We start from the raw sequence: 16227 nt of genomic DNA, 5'->3' as shown, positions 1-16227 counted from the left end.
TGTAAATCCTACTAACTTTTCTGGTCTATTTGATACTCTATATGCAGAGCAGATTTGGTTGTGAAAAACAAATCATATTTCAGTATTTGTTCAGGATTATTTAGGATTTTGAACTATTTAAGAAAAATTAGGATTTCAACATTTTCAAGATATTTAAGACTTACAAACAAATAGCCTATTATCATTCTTCCTAGCATTTAATACAAACTCAGCTTAAAAAAAAAGGTAAAGAATGCCGAACAGTGATTCTTCTTAAGAGTCTTTTCCTACGACTACTATCACATATTTTAGTATTTCCACTAAATCCTTTAATACTCCTCTTCTGTTATTAAGCCTATCTAGATTTAGGCCAAGGTTTTCCAAAACAGATCAGTAATAGGTCAGTTCTGGGTGGGGTAATAGAGAGGTTTAGGAATTAAAAAGATTCTTCACAGCAAGAACCTTCAGATGTCTCAAGAAGACGTCTTAACTACCAAAGCACGTATGTTTGCACTTGTGGAAAAAGTTCTCTTAAAAATTACTGAATTAGGCAGGTAGCCAAAAGCCAGCAACCACTTCTGAAAACATTGTCATCTGATGGGCAGGTCACAGGTTAATCTGCCTGGGGCAGTAATACAGGTGGACCACCAGGTGAGACAGCACTACCTTCCCTTTTCCCTGACGCGTGGAAAGTATCAGACAGCGAGTGGCCTGCAAGCAGTTCAAGAAAAACCTCTTACTTCTCCAAAGCAGTGTTCCTAAAGCCAATGGAAGCACTAGCTTGGCTGAGGCTATGACTAAATGTAAGTTTCCTTACTCCATGGTACCCATTACACAGGATCAATGATCAGGAATGATAATCCTGCAATATACCGTAGCTATGAAGAACTGCATAGTGCTAGTGTCAACCCTACTGGGGATGGCCCAGCACTGTCACTTTCTTATTCAGCACAGTCCCTGACTAGACGGGGCTATGGCAGCCCGCAATGAGCTTTTACCTCAGAGACATTTTATGTTTTAAAGTGTGTATATATAAAATAAAGCTATATATAAAAATGGAACAGACAACTAAGTTAATCTCACTAGTGTGTTGCATTTTCCCTATGGCAAGCAGAATATAAAGGCTGTCTGATTTCCCAAGTCAGAGTGTAATGAATATTCATATAAATATTGCAGTCTGACTATGGGATAAGTCATCATAAAAACTATTTTTTATATTGCTACAGTTTGTAAGTCATCTTAATATTATCCTCAGTTTAACATTTCTTCTCCTTTCTGGATTTGTGGTCTAAGCAGTTTCATCAAATGCCTCCATAAACATTTGGTGCCATCTTTTCCAAAACTACCACAATAATCAGCCAGCCAGTCCCAGCTTCTGAGCAACACAATACAGACTTTGGGCTTGTTATACACTTTCAGACGGGACTGTGAAGAAAAACAGTATTTTTAATATTAAGTTCAACCACACGCAATATAAAAGAAAAGACAGTATCTGCATTTAGTAAGCACAAAGCATATTTACCTGACAGAGCATCCTGTGCTTCAAAGAATGTGCTGAGACCTCCTTTCACATAAGCTAGACTGCCCTCATTTTTCTTATTGGCTTGTTTCTTCAAATTCACAACAGCCATTTTGAGCTGATCAAAACTGAAAAGAAACAAGAAAACCCGTGATGTTCAAACAACGAACAAGGTCAGCTAATGAATAAATGGAACAACTACTTGGAAAAGCAAGCCAGCTACTTCTGCAACAACTATTAATGACTGAGTAATTGCTAAAAAGTGTGCTGCTTGATGACAGCTTACTTTTAGTCCAAAGAGCTTTCCTGTTTTAATTTTAATCCCAAATGGAGGGTTTCTATCACTTGTGATGGAATAGATTTCTTTATAACACAAATTAGTCAAGAAATTTCTTTTAAACATGCAATATTGCTCTTAACTGTACTACCTTAAATAGGTGATAGTCCAACTCACTACACTTAGCACACCAGATTAACTACTGGTTATGTAACTGGCATGTTAGAAGTCTCTTTAATAAGAGATATTTGTTTATTTGTTTATTTGTTTAACTCTGCAGCTTAGTTCACAAACCTTTTTCACTTTCTGTTTCTGAATTCCTTCAATATTTTTATATGAGTTTGGACATACAGCTCAGAATCGAAGACAATATTAGTGCAAAAATAAAGAAAAGCTGAATGGATTCCTGCTTTATGGAAGTATGTTTTTTATATATAGTCTACTGAATTATTTTTGAAAGACACTTCACAGGGCAGTATTAACTGCCAACTCATCACTATTGTTTGTATGGTAGGTTACTTTTTATCTTAGTTTCCTAATATTTCCAGATTACTGCCAGTTTACATTTGATTTCACATTTTTACTTTTTGCAATCAGCTGCAATTACTTTAGAAGTCTTACATCATGACTAATTCTTCATTACTTGCATATCATCTTTTTGTTGATGACTATGAATATGATCTCAGTAGTTATGCTGCTGGATTAATTACAAAAGCACTATCATGAACAAGCTCAGAAACACAAATATAACACATGATTTTCATGCTTAAAGTAATTTCTCCTACCTGCAGGCTAAACCCATCTCCCTGACACAAAGGAATCAAAAAAACTGCACTATACCTCGGTGAGGAGAGGGAAACAATGAAGTAAGGAAATTAAGGCATAAGGCAATTCCACCAATACTCTTTGCCCATTTTAAACAGGTAGAAAAAGACATGTTAAGACAACAAACCAAACTTTAGCCTAGGCAGTGGGAAAGCTGTCACCACCTGCTGGAAGACAAAACACACTGGTGCACTTACATGCATTTTCCTTTTTATATTAATGATGTCACAACATTTTGTTTTATTTCCTGTTTCCATCTGCTGGACAGAAATCACATTATTCAATAGCTGGATGGGTCTATTTGGGCATACAAGAAGTACTTACCAGCAGCATTTTCAAACTAAAAAAAATCTGTACAGTTATCTTTTAAGCACTGTTTCACCTTACCTGATGATCTAATACTATGTCTGCACAGTTTATTTATATTTGTCAGAATATTGCTGAGGTAAAAAAAAAAAAAGTTATTTTGGTTGCTTACAAAGAATTTCCTTCAAGGAAAAAACAGACATAAGCTAACCAAAACATCACTGCACCACAAATTTAGCATTCCCAATACCTGAGGTTATGTAGAGGACAAGAACTAAACCGTTGCTGTGTGTTTCCGCAAAAACAGCACAAATGATAGGAGGCAGATAATTATACAATTCCAGAATATTTCTAAGACTACACATTTTGAAGTGAGAAGTAGTAAATCCATTTTTTCCCCTTCTTTATTTAAAAAGTTATTTATAATTAGATTCAAAACATGACTGGATTCACCCTACCCTTTGAGCCATTCTTCCTGTTGAGTTTTATACAGCTTTTGTACGTCCAACACTAAGATTCAGACTTTGTAAACCAATATAAACTGAGCTAATATGCAAAAACCCCCAGCTTTCATTTAAAACCAGAAATTAGTATCTTTTATTCCACTAGACTGATGGGTTCATGACTTGAATGAAAGTTGTTTGTGGGTTTTTTTCCCCCAAGAAAGATGAAGTATTTAAGCTGATGCTAGACAAAGTGTTAAGAATATTTTTTTTCTTAATAGGAAGTTTTAAAAGTCCATGAGAATGGACACTCAGGCACTGACCCACTGGCACAGTACAAGTTAAAAAGGCACCATGCAAGCTCATGTAATTATTTATTATCAACTCATAGTACTGATGACCAGAAAAATCAATGTTCTTACTGACACCTTGCCATACTAGGCTTTACAACCACCACATTATGCTGTCGTTCATATTCCATGGCAATTCTGATAAAAAGAGTAACTTAAATCAGTCTAAATAGTAATTTAATTAATTTTCTGGGTCTACAGCATCCTTAAATGTACCCAAGCCACCCATGACAGACAGCTGTTAAATTAAATCTCAGCACTCTCCATAATGGTGATTCTGCAGCACTCAGTTACACAGTCCCAGGGTTTAAGCAATCAAATATTGGTTTTAATCTGCACCTAACCTAAATTATATATTAATGTATTATTTCTGAATTAATCTTGTTTCCTTTCTAAAGGCACATAACTCATTCAAGCTGTACACCCACAGATACTTACATACTCCTGTTTTTGTGTCTCTGCTTTCCTATCTTTTTTAAACCAGTGGCCAAAACTGGGCAGAGCACTTCAACTACAGCTTTAGTAACAATGAGCAGAGTAATTATCCCCATATCTTACATAACACAGCCTTGCTAATACACCCCAAAAGATGGTATGGACTAGACAGCCAACTGGTATTTCTGGCATGTTATAAACACCAGATTTTCTTCTATACTACTGTTGCCCAACCCAGGCACGTACTCTGTCGCCTGCCTTCCCCACATCCCTTAGAGCCTTGCACCCAAGTATTTTGTGACTGCTACAGCCAAGGCTGCCACTGGTTATCATGTCCCCTGCCTTGCCTGCACGAATCAGATCTAGGAAAACAGCACCCCTGATTGCCCACCTAGCAGCTACGTTAGAAGACATTCCCAGGACTCTCCACAAGCCTCCTGGATGGTTGCCCTTCCTGTAAATCACAGAGGTTAAAGTCCTGTACAGGAACCAGGGTCTGCTCTGTGCAGGCTTCCTCAAGTTTCTTAAGGAAGATTTTGTTCAATTCCTCATCCCACTGCGATGTTAGCCTTTCCAGCCTCTTTAACAAGCTCTCAACCATCCTGCTACCTGCTCCATAAGAGGGAGCATGTATTTATTCAAGCTGTTCCTTCACACAAAGGTCAAATCCATCTGTTCTTTCTTGGATGTATTTCTGAGAAAGCCTCTTCCCATCCATCATAGAACACCAGGCACGTGAGCTACCCCACTTTATTCCAGTGATGTGCTTGTCTAATCCCATATGTGGGGCTCTGGCTTCTTGTTTCCCAGGCTACATGTGTAAAGGCACTTGAGGTTAGATCCTTCCAGCTGGTTTTGCAATTCCCAACAGCACTCTCAATGCCATCACTGAACCACGTATGTAGCACTCCGTCCCTTCATTAACTCAAGCTGTTATCACCATCCCCTGATATTCCTAATTTGAAGTCCTTGTCACCAAAGTGCAAACCTGCTGGCAAAGATGTTCCCGCCCCACTTCTCCAAATGAATCCCATTTCTGACTAGCGGTCCTTGTTCTTTAGTAATGGATCCATGGCTACAGGAGTAAAAAACGCTGCCTTTGAAACCAGCGGTACAGCCACCTCTGAAACTACAGGATGCATCCGCTAACACTTGAAGCTTTCTCCTTCACATGTAAATGAAACGGAATACCTAGGCTCCCATGTTCTTCACTTTTGCCCCCAGGGTTTTGCAATCAACTCTTGATCTGTTCCACATCTTCCTTGGCAGTGTCACTGGTGCCCACATGAAGGAGCAACAAAACAGCAACAGTCCAAGTGCCAAACATAAAACAGTTACATCAAAAGCTGTTTGTTCCTTCTCACTGTTAACCCCCCAGCTTTTTTAAAAACCTCGTGATCCCTGAAGTTATCAGGTTGTGCGAGGTAGAATTCATTTTGAATCACTCCTCTTTTAGTTATTGGATATAAAAACATGCCGTCACTTCATATGTATTAGATAATAATGTTCTCTTGCTGTTGTTTTGCCTCTTCAATCTGCCACCACTTTGCGAGGAATTTCCCAAGCAGATTAATGGTTATTTCTGGAGCTCCTAAAATCAACCACCACCACCCAAAAAACAACAAAACCAACCCCCCCCCAAAAAACCCACCAAACCTCAAACAAATCCAACCTTGTTTCTACCATAAGATAACAAAAAACATATTAAATCTGCAAAGTGGTATTGCCTTTCAAAATGCTAATCAGAATACCCAGCTATAAACAACAACAAAAAAAAGGCTCATCCTCTCTACTAAAAATGGCTTCCAGTATTATCCAAACACCAGCAGATAAAAGTTTCAGAACTCACTTATACATGCAAAATGTATTTATGTAATGCATTCATGTAAGTAGATATTATGAACTAGGTTTAAAAATTAAGACATTAATGACGTTGAGAGATTTACCTCAAAGATCTTACTCATTTGTCCAACTTAATTTACTATAGCATTTTCCACAAGAGTTAACTAAAAGCTAACTGATACTACTGGTTTACTCTTAGTCTGTTCAGTGATCCTGAGCCTCTAGTCATGACTTAACCCCTGGAGTGTCCACTTAAGGCCATGCTGCCCAACTTCTTCATACACAGAGGGCTTTAGCCTGAAGAAAGACATTCTCTTCTTCCCCATCTTACATGGGGGAGGGGGGGGAAGCAAGCCATAAATTAGATCTGGTTAAAAATGAAGTTTTCTTCATAACCACATTGAGCAAAACTTGTTGATTCACGTTTCTAGCCAAGCAGAAACATCACAGGCAGTAGAAACTACAGGTCTATTACTGTAAACATCAACCACCAATGACACGTCTATTGGATAATGAAATAACATTGAGTGACTTGCACTTAAAACAATTATTTTTATGATAGTAACAAACCTTGTTGTTGAATGATTCTCAATCAGATACCAGGCAGCAGAAAAGTTTTCGCTAGTGAAATCAGCACTCATCCCAGGAAACAGTGCCTCTAAATCTTTTTGAGGAAATCTGCCTCTGAAAAATGAATATTCATTTCTTCAGTGAGACATGTTCTTGTGAACAGCTTACAATTAGTAATGCCACATTATAAAAAAACCCAAACCAAAACAAAACAAAAAAAAACCCAAACCAACCAAATCATGTTGCAACAAGATGTAAATATAAACTTGTATCTCACCATGAAATTAAATCTGGTATTATACACACATGTAGCCTGCCTGGGAAAGAAGAGATTGAAATCTAATTAAGTAAACCTAATTTTACCATTTTGATTTCACCTTTACACATGACAGAAATATTGCCTGTACAAAACGCTTTTAAAGAAAGAGAACTGCTGCCTTCAGAAAATGAGACTAGACAGACTCACCATGGTATTACTAATATTCACATGCAGGACCACTAATGCTGGATGTACTCAGAGTCAACTCTTACCTTTTAAATAGGAAAATCAGTACATCAAACCAAGTAAATAAGAAATAATATTGTCTATAAGCCATGGAACAGTATCTTTAACTTTTAAATGACAGGACATCACCAGTTGACAGCTAGTAATTGATCTCGCACCATCACTGTCTATTGGTCCATGTGCAGCCCAAGTCCCACGGAAACACAAAGGAAGATACATGGAACATACTTCCATTATATACAAACACCCTGAGTTAAAATCACCCTCTTGCAAAACAGAATATACTGATCCATCTCTGTTCATAGTACACAAAACAAAAGTGGGCATGTCTCGAGTGAGAAACAGCATGTTTTGTTTGTTTTTATTCAGTCTTACAATGCATAAAGCTAGCATGCGAGCCAATTCCTTGTAAAAGCAGATTCTTTATAACAGTGTATTTGACATTACAAGTAGCTTCTAAGATACTCATACAGAAAATGTATTCCATTTAAAGTCAGTGTAATAAAAATATTTAAAGCACTTTTTGATGAAAACATGAAACATGACAATCTTCATCCTGCAGTCCAGACACACACTTAACACTTGGCTACATTCATTCCATCGTGTGCTCCCAGTACATCACCAGGTGCACTCACCATTCTATTCTTTACCCACAGCTGCATCCCATCTTCAGAAACTAATTGTGGCAAACAAGGTTTTGGTTTTGTGGCAAAAGTTTACTTTTGGTAAGCCCTGAATTGGTCAGGCAGTTGGGCTGTATGATTCCTGTAGATCCCTTCCAAATGAAATACTCTATTCTAAAAATTTTTGGATTTTTGGATTACAAATGTCAAACTCAAGTCAATAAAAATCCCTCCTTGATGCTCACAAGCTAGGTGAGCTCTGCTATACAAAGCACACTGTATGCAAATGCAAACCTGCCATACTTTGCATCTGAGATCAAACTTGGGTGGGAGTAGCAATCTGGAGTCAGCTATTGGAAATACATTTAATAGTATGAAAAGCCATTTTCAACGGACACGAAGGCAGTGATTTGTTAGTTTTAATTTTTCTGTAATCTAAACATGTTTCAAGATAGCTAAAGCTATCTTGAACAGCAGACGAAGTGAAGCAAATCTAAAGGCAGGCACATTAAAAAGTACAATTATACAGAAAAAAAATAGTTGTTTTCTGTACAAGTTTCTATTCATATCCAAATGGCCATTAGCACAACCAGATACAAAGGACTTACATATATAATGACATGGCACAGAAGTCTTTCATCAGTAGCACTTGATTACAGCAGTGGCATTAAACAATACTTTTTAAAACCAAGAAAAAAATCAAATTAGATGCAAGGAAAATCAATGACATGTGAAAACTAGAGAGACAGGGGAAACTAGTGTAGCAACTAGTGCAGCAAATGTAACAACTAAAAATGAGGGTCCCAACATTTCTCTCTGTTCAATGAAAAAGTGATAATACTAATATAAAAATATATAAACATAAGCAGTAAGATTCAGAATTACCAATGACGTTGCATTTCATGAATGCCAGTTAGTGCACAGAAAATGCCAATGCATGGAAGAAGGCGAAGAAAGTTTTAATTTATCCTTCCTTTAAAGACATGTAAAGATATCTTACTTTTCACACACAGTAGTCAGAAGTGCCCAGCAGGCACATGAATCTGCAGGATGGTACTTCACATGTGATACCTGGCATGACTGTCCAAAAAAGCTTTTTTATTAAATCCACACATGGTGGCACCTTTGTGGTCAAACCCATTTTTTAATGCTAAAACCCAGAAACAATAAAAAAATTACAGTTACCTCAGAAGAGACTCAGATCTCCAGTACAAGCACTGTATAAGTGCACACACACAATACAGAAGCAGAATTCTGTTCATATTTTTCAGAACATCAGTACATTTTCTCAGAAGACAAAAGAATAGATATAACACAAAAAGCACACACACTCACTCAACAAATATACCATTACCAAATGCTACTCATTGCAAGATTGTAAGACGTACGCATAGCAGTTTAAGCCTATGCATGAGCTATACAATTCCTAGGGGAAAAAACCCTATTTGAGAGAGGGGGAGAGAAACCCCAATAATTTAGCCAGGGATGTAATAAATTCCTGCAAATTACTTTTGCCCACAGACAGTGGGGCAGAAATGAAGGGTGGGGTTTCTTCAGTGCGATGTTTCGCTGCATTGAAAAGTTATTAGGAGCTTTTTTCCCAGCAGATGTACTTGTGCAGAACCATAAATTATCAATGCGTTTATGGGTACTTTTATCTGTGCAGACATATTTTAGACATAGTCACAACAGAGTAGAAATATGAATGTGAATGTGTGCAGTCTGTTAACAATATATTATACTCTGTGGTGTAGTATCCTCATTTTTATCATAAATTTTACCAGTAGTTTTTCCACTAACAGATAGAAGCAGCTTGTAATGACTTGGTACAGCTGTCTTCACAATTAGCTGCTCACTAAAAAGTTCAAACTGAAAGCAACTGTACTTCTAAAATGTCTGGCCTGGCCAGATGCATCTAAAAAGAGACTGATTCCACATATACACAAGTTTGTTTCATTAACTTCCATTAGTAAATTAAATAAGTCCTTGGAAGTTCTCATGAAAATCTGCTTACGGTTTACTTATAAAAAAGCACATATGTGACTTGAGAAAGTATTTCTGTTTTACTCATTTCAACATTATGGGGCAAATATGAACTAGTAGCAAAAACCGAGACTGAGCTGACATGCAATGAAATTGTTGATCTTTTTTCTGTTGATTTGCTCATTATACAAGAATCACTTCAGGAAGCAACTCTGAATACTTAATCATTGACTAGAAAGCAATCACTGTAAAAGAAACTTGAGAACCACAAACTGAATTCAGAAAACCTCAGAAAAAGAAGAGAGAAGTTCACCATCCTTGATAACTCCACATATTTCACTACCTTTATAATTTCAGCAAAGGTACACATATAGGATCTACATAGTAGTGCTTTCTGCTAGGTAGACTTCTATTTAAAACAGAACCAGACCCGGTACAAGACACGTAGTTAACATTTTTAAGTAGTCTCACTCATCCATCAGTAACGATTTTAAATATAAAAGTAGTTAAGATTTCACATGCTGTTTATATTCATAAGAACTAGAATTAAAATAAATTTGGTTTCAGTCCACTACACACTTTCACTTCCCTCAAACATATTTTAAGTATAGCTAATACAGTCATGCGGTATTAAATGTAGTGGTCCTTACTTCCATGTAAAGGCCATGCATGTCTGCTTTGGATTCAAAACACACAGGGTACAATCAATTCACTTGCACCGCACGCGCCCAACAATACAAGGCACTCCCTCTAGTAGCCCAAACTTTAGGTTCTCTATAGCCTGACACTCAATAAATCTAATTTAACATCACAGTCTATATTGGCTCTTACAAATTCTACTGCAGAACTTGTGCACATACAGAGCACTTATATTCTGCAGAGGTTTAAGATTAGTTGTATCTCCATGGGTAAATCACAACCTCCAAGTAGTCACAATTGAGTAACAACAACAGAATGCAATGGATACTCATGAGCAGAGCCTGACTATGAATGCAGCTTAGCAAGGTGTGATTTTTCTGTCAAGATTATTTTCCTCCCAGAGTTTCAAAATCTCATAGTATGCTTTTCAGCATACATGACAACATTTGCAGATTAAACGCAGGTCCCAAAACAGGATACAGCCACCAAAAGGTAACTTGAACCTCAATTCCACAGGAGTTTATAGGTCAAAAGGAGCAACTTTAAATAAACACAGATTCTGAATAGCAACCAGCATAAACAAGCTCCAGCTAGAGCTGCTGTACACTCCTCCCTCTGTCTGGTACCAGTCAGACTCCTAGAAGCAGGCTTTGTAGTAGCTCTACTGTGCTCATAATGCATGCAAGACGACCAGCATAAGGGACCCTGGAGTAGACTAAACACAACAAATCAGGAGGTGTTAACAAAGATCTCCAACAGCAAAAAGACAAGGATGCCCTCTGGCAATTACTCCCTAGTAGCATGGGTTTATCAGAAATACGACAACAAAATGACAACCATATTTGAGACATGGCAGAATGTGAGATATCTACTAAGAGGTTACAGGCTGGTAGCTGCAAGCGATGCATCAGCCTTACAAGCAGTTAAGTGCTACTATGTTTTTAAAGTCATAAAACTAGGACTATATACTGTGTACAGCATCATATACATATGTACATATGTACACATATATATTGTGTACACCTGCAGGTTTCATAATTTTTCCACGTGGATCTCTGATAAACGTTTTCACAAGCCCATCGCATTGAAGGATGAAACTGACTGCGTTTCCATACAAGCCACTTATAAATAAATATCAAAGTCTCCAGAAAGTCTTTTCCGATCTCATGGTAGCAAGCTGATGTTTACCATTAGGTGGCAGCGTAAGATCATCTGTTCCCTCCTCCCAGATGAACTGTTTTGGAAGCCGTCGTGGGAAGAGGGAAGCATCTGTACTGAGTGGGTGGATACAGAAGTATGTGGAATGTACTTAGCATGTCAGTATTTGCTTTCATGTACGAGATGGATCCACCATAATGACCTCTGCTACATGCAAAACAACAAACACTATTCAAAGATTTTCTAACCACCACTAGGTCTGACTGCTGTTACCGCTTTGCAGAGAATGGATTTTCTTGGTCTGACAGAGTAGGTAAAAGAGGCAGGGAACCTTTGATTAAGCAAGGACTTGTGCTGGAGAGGAAAAGTATGTGGTACAAATGAGCAAGCAATTCATTCACCAGTCTTACACAGAACTAAATTTTCCACCAACAGATTTCAACCAGTGCCGTTACGAAACAAGCATCACATATTCCCTCCCAGAACCACTCAAAATTCTGAACAATCCTATGTTGGTAGGACATAACTACCAACTTGCTCTTGTAACAGCTCTAAACTGCAAAAACCAAAGTACTGCAACACCACTGTAAATGTCAGTATTTTCACACCAGGTTTCCACGTTTCTCAGTCTGAGGCGACTGCTCTGTATACTCTTTTTCTTCCTGCAAGTTACTTAAGCTTTCCGTAAGCGTTCCTGGCTACGTATGCTTAACACCACAGCCAGGAACACTCCCTGGGGAGGAAGGTGGCACAGACCTGCTTTGCACTTAAAGCCAGCATAAAGATAGTGACGGAAAACTAAAGCTTTGTATCAGTCTTTACTCCACTCTGAAAACCAAAAAACTAGAACTTAAAGATTAAATATTTTAAGTATCTATCTTCTGGTGTGAATGAAATACTTCATAGCACGCACACAATATGCAGTAAGCGACTGCAATGTAAGAAACCTCATCTAATGGAATCAGTTCTGTGTTTTGAAAGATGAACGCAGAACCATAAGCAAGGAAGGAGACCAATGTGTGCAAACATTCTTCTAGGAAAACATTTGTGACTTCAGGATCACCACTGACACATAATAACCAGCAAGTTCAAGTTTCATTACAACAGAAATGATACTATTCAGCAAGTGAGATTCTTAGTTGTATGGCATGAGAACAACAATTGATTCTTAGAAAATATGAAGAACCTATCAGCCAGAAATTACATATACCTACTACCTGTTAAACATGTAGGCTGCAAGATATAATGGCTTGTACATTGCATATAAATATAATATTTAAAATAACTTGACTGTGTAAAAAACAACCAGGAGGATGAGTATATACCCATAGTTCTTACTTTGCATCCTTGCAACATTTGAATGTAAAAAGAAAATTCCAGTGCCTATTTTGAGAATATATTTTACTTCCACAATGCATCTACAGGCAGTATTCTAATTAATAGAATGTGTTAGACCCCCTGTTATCTAATTTACTGTCGAAACTTTTTGTTCACTTAAATCCCAGTCACTTGCAACTAAATTCCAATCGTTATGTCTACTGAGTCAGCATAAACGTATTTGTCTCTGTGCTTGCCCAATAGTTTAATGAAATGCTGTACTAAAGCACTTCTGCGCCTTACCAGATCTTTTTTGCAGTATACCCATGTCCCATTTGCAACACTTTGAAAGTATCCATCTGAATGATTCAAAAGCCACAATTAACTTTAAAACACATTTTATTTGGACAAAGTAACATGAACAATGTTTTAAAAAAGCCATAAAAGAAACTTTTAGAACTAAGCATAACCCATATTAAAAAGAAATAAAACTTTAAAAAAAATCACAACAGATAGGTGATACACCTCTTTCCCATGCTGCAGATTGTCTCTTCTGTATCATTTGCTGATGACTGACAACCACTTTCTAGAGGAAGGACTTACTTCAGTCTGCAGTCTAGCCACTTCCTACCTTCTCTTCAGCATGCTCCTATCTAGCTTATTCCTATCCTATTTTCTCACATCTGTTTTTCACTGTTTTTCTCCCTGGTCCTCTCTGCAAATGTTTATTTTGTTTACTATTTGCAGCACTAATATAAGGCACTCCTTTCCCTGAGCAGCCATTAGGGTGCAAGGGTTGTAAATCCCACCAAGTCAGATCAATGCTGAATGCTTCAGCTTCAAAATTAAAATACACCCCAAATTTTACACATTTTAAAATAGTTTAAAGAAGCCAAAGGTATTAACAAAAGAGAGATCCATTATGCTGCAGAGTCCCATCTCCTTGTATACGCAACTATCATTCATCCCCTTCTGTTAAAGCACCAAAATTCTAACAATTTATCACTTTAGTGACAGATTATTCCCATGTCTAGCAATAGTAAATGCTAGTATCTTGCTTATCTACTCCCTTTCTTAATTTATAATTGCTTTTTTTCACTACCTTGTACAACTTCTCATTACTCACCCATCACATCAAGTATTTGCAAACATGTAAGTTTAGTTAAACCGTATGGTAGTAGAGATTATTTCATAAAAGTAAATATATTGCTCCTATTTCTCAAGGAAATTATGAAAGCTTTTCCATTGAGGGGGCACTTTCTAATTAATAACACAGGATGTTCCATCTACAGTCACAAGTATTAATACCATGCTCACCCATAGCACAAGGGCAGACCAGGCTTTTCCTCTCCTTCCCAATGAGAGTATTTGACTTCCAATTGACATCCAGTTCCCCCTCTCCATAACTTATTCCTCAATCCCTCTATAAAATTACTTGTTATATTGCCTAGTGTTCCTTCTCTCAAACAGGTAATTTTCAACACCACTGCTTGCAATAATCTTCACACCTCACCTCCAATAAACGAGGCTTGATACTATACTTGCCCAAAGATTTCCCTATTTCTCCCCCCCTTACAAAAAGGTTATTTCCTATCTGTACTTACACATTTCTGATGGGTTTTTTTCCCACATAAAATCTGAGGTTTCATTAACATGGTATTTTCTAATGCTTTTAGATGAAACATTTAAAATATAGTATCACTGGGTTTCTATTTAACAAACATCCAAACATTACTAAATTAAACAAATCTCAAACTAATGCTATTAGGTTTCTGGAAGACAATCCTTAATCTATCACATCAACACTGTCTGAACTGTAAGAACTACCAATTTTGGTTATGATGCCAAATAGTACATTAGACATTTTGTTAAAATAAGAACAAATTAAAAGTAACTATGTCATAACCATTGTATTTACAGAAAGAAGTATTGTAAGAAACCTATGGAGAGAGGACTACATAATCAAATTAGTTATATTGACTTAAATCCCAGATAAAATATTGGAAAAGCTGTTGCAGGGTTCAACTAATTCAACTAATCAGTTTTAATGTCAGCCAGTCGCACCTGTTTGTTACAATGTTTGAGAACGTATTATATTGGCTTTGAGATTAAGTGCTTCATTGAATAAAGTAACCAGGCAAAATTAGTATATCAGTTTAAAGGAGACTTGCTACCATAAGACTGATTACAGACATAGTTTTATGCGATGCCAATAGAACAGTACGTTACATGGACTGAAGTACTAACTATAAAAAAACCAAAACACCCAATACTTGAAGAAGCAAACTTGAGAACATATGTAGGTAAAGTTTTACTAAAGCCCACATTACTCTTTCACCAGTATTTGCATCATCACCAATAACACCTTTATGACCAAGATTTTTTTTATAAATAGTTGGTAAAAACATTAAGTAGAAAGACTGTCATCTGAACTAAGATGACAGACTTGTCAACGAAGAAACAAATAGAGGAACACAGTCAAATGCAAAAAGAAACAGTCAGGATAAAGGAATCCAGGCCATCCCTACAGAATAACGAGCAATTGTGCCAGCAGCAAAGTAGCAACTCAGAGAATCAGCTAACAAGCCACTCACTGCTAGTTACCAGTGCAGCACTGTGGTAAAAAGGATTACTGTTTTTTTTAGTTTATGAACAGGAAAGGGAGACTGGAGGAGAGACAGGAAGTCTTCTAGTAAGATACTGGAATATTGTCCACAGTCCTAGAGTCAACATTTTAACAGGACTGGAAAACTGGAGAAGATGAAAGTAGTACCTGTCAGAAGTTACATCACGAGATGGAGAAAAATACTTACAAAGAGACAAAATCTTCAATGTAGTACAAAAAAATTGGGTTAGTACTTTGAAAAGAAAGAAATATACATACTCAAACTAGGAAAAAAAACGTACAGCCAGAGGCTGGAAGGTGATGACTGATCCACTGGAAATCCCATATGGGTTTTGAGAAAGCGCAGGTTCCCCATCAGAACAAGGTAACAACAGATGCTGCAGATTCTCTCCAATGCATTCCCCCTCACAGACTATTCAGCAGAGGAGACCCCTAGCAATAGTTAAATTTTAAATACCCTTTGGTTTTGGTAGAGCTGGTATCTTGATCAAAAGAAATATTATTCCTGATGCTATTTCTAGGAGTTGGGCAGGTTTGGAGCCCAAAAAGTGTCCCATTTAAAGCCTTCTAATTCCATTTATCACTCACTATAAAGTTTCTATTTCAGAAAAAAAGTATGTCGTAAATTCCACCGTACTTACTAACAAAAGTAAGGAAGTCTGTGGGTTGGAAAACAGTATTAATATTTCAATAAACTAGCTGATGTGGTATAATAAATCACATTTTACAGTGCAATTTTAGCAACAGATAGCAATCTAAACATCCTTAAAAGCCCCATGAAACTCAAATGCAACAGTAAGTATTCCATAGCTACAATGTATAAATCCAAA

The 16227-nt window shown here is 37.1% G+C and overlaps 1 protein-coding gene across 2 annotated transcripts in view; it reads right to left on the bottom strand.

Moving 5' to 3' along the window:
- Nucleotides 1–16227, bottom strand: part of EXOC2 (exocyst complex component 2) — a 133687-nt gene that overhangs the window by 95631 nt on the left and 21829 nt on the right. For both annotated transcript variants that reach the window (XM_055798805.1, XM_055798807.1), the window contains exons 5-6: nucleotides 6547–6660; nucleotides 1502–1626 (exon numbers count right to left, since the gene is read on the bottom strand). In XM_055798805.1, coding sequence (XP_055654780.1) covers nucleotides 1502–1626; nucleotides 6547–6660 — 239 coding nt within the window. The remainder of the gene's footprint in view (nucleotides 1–1501; nucleotides 1627–6546; nucleotides 6661–16227) is intronic.

The sequence above is a fragment of the Falco peregrinus genome, chromosome 3 (genome assembly GCF_023634155.1).
Source record: "Falco peregrinus isolate bFalPer1 chromosome 3, bFalPer1.pri, whole genome shotgun sequence".
Taxonomy (NCBI): Eukaryota; Metazoa; Chordata; class Aves; order Falconiformes; family Falconidae; genus Falco; species Falco peregrinus.
Note: the sequence above shows the minus strand (reverse complement) of the source record. Positions and strands in the feature narration are given on the sequence as shown.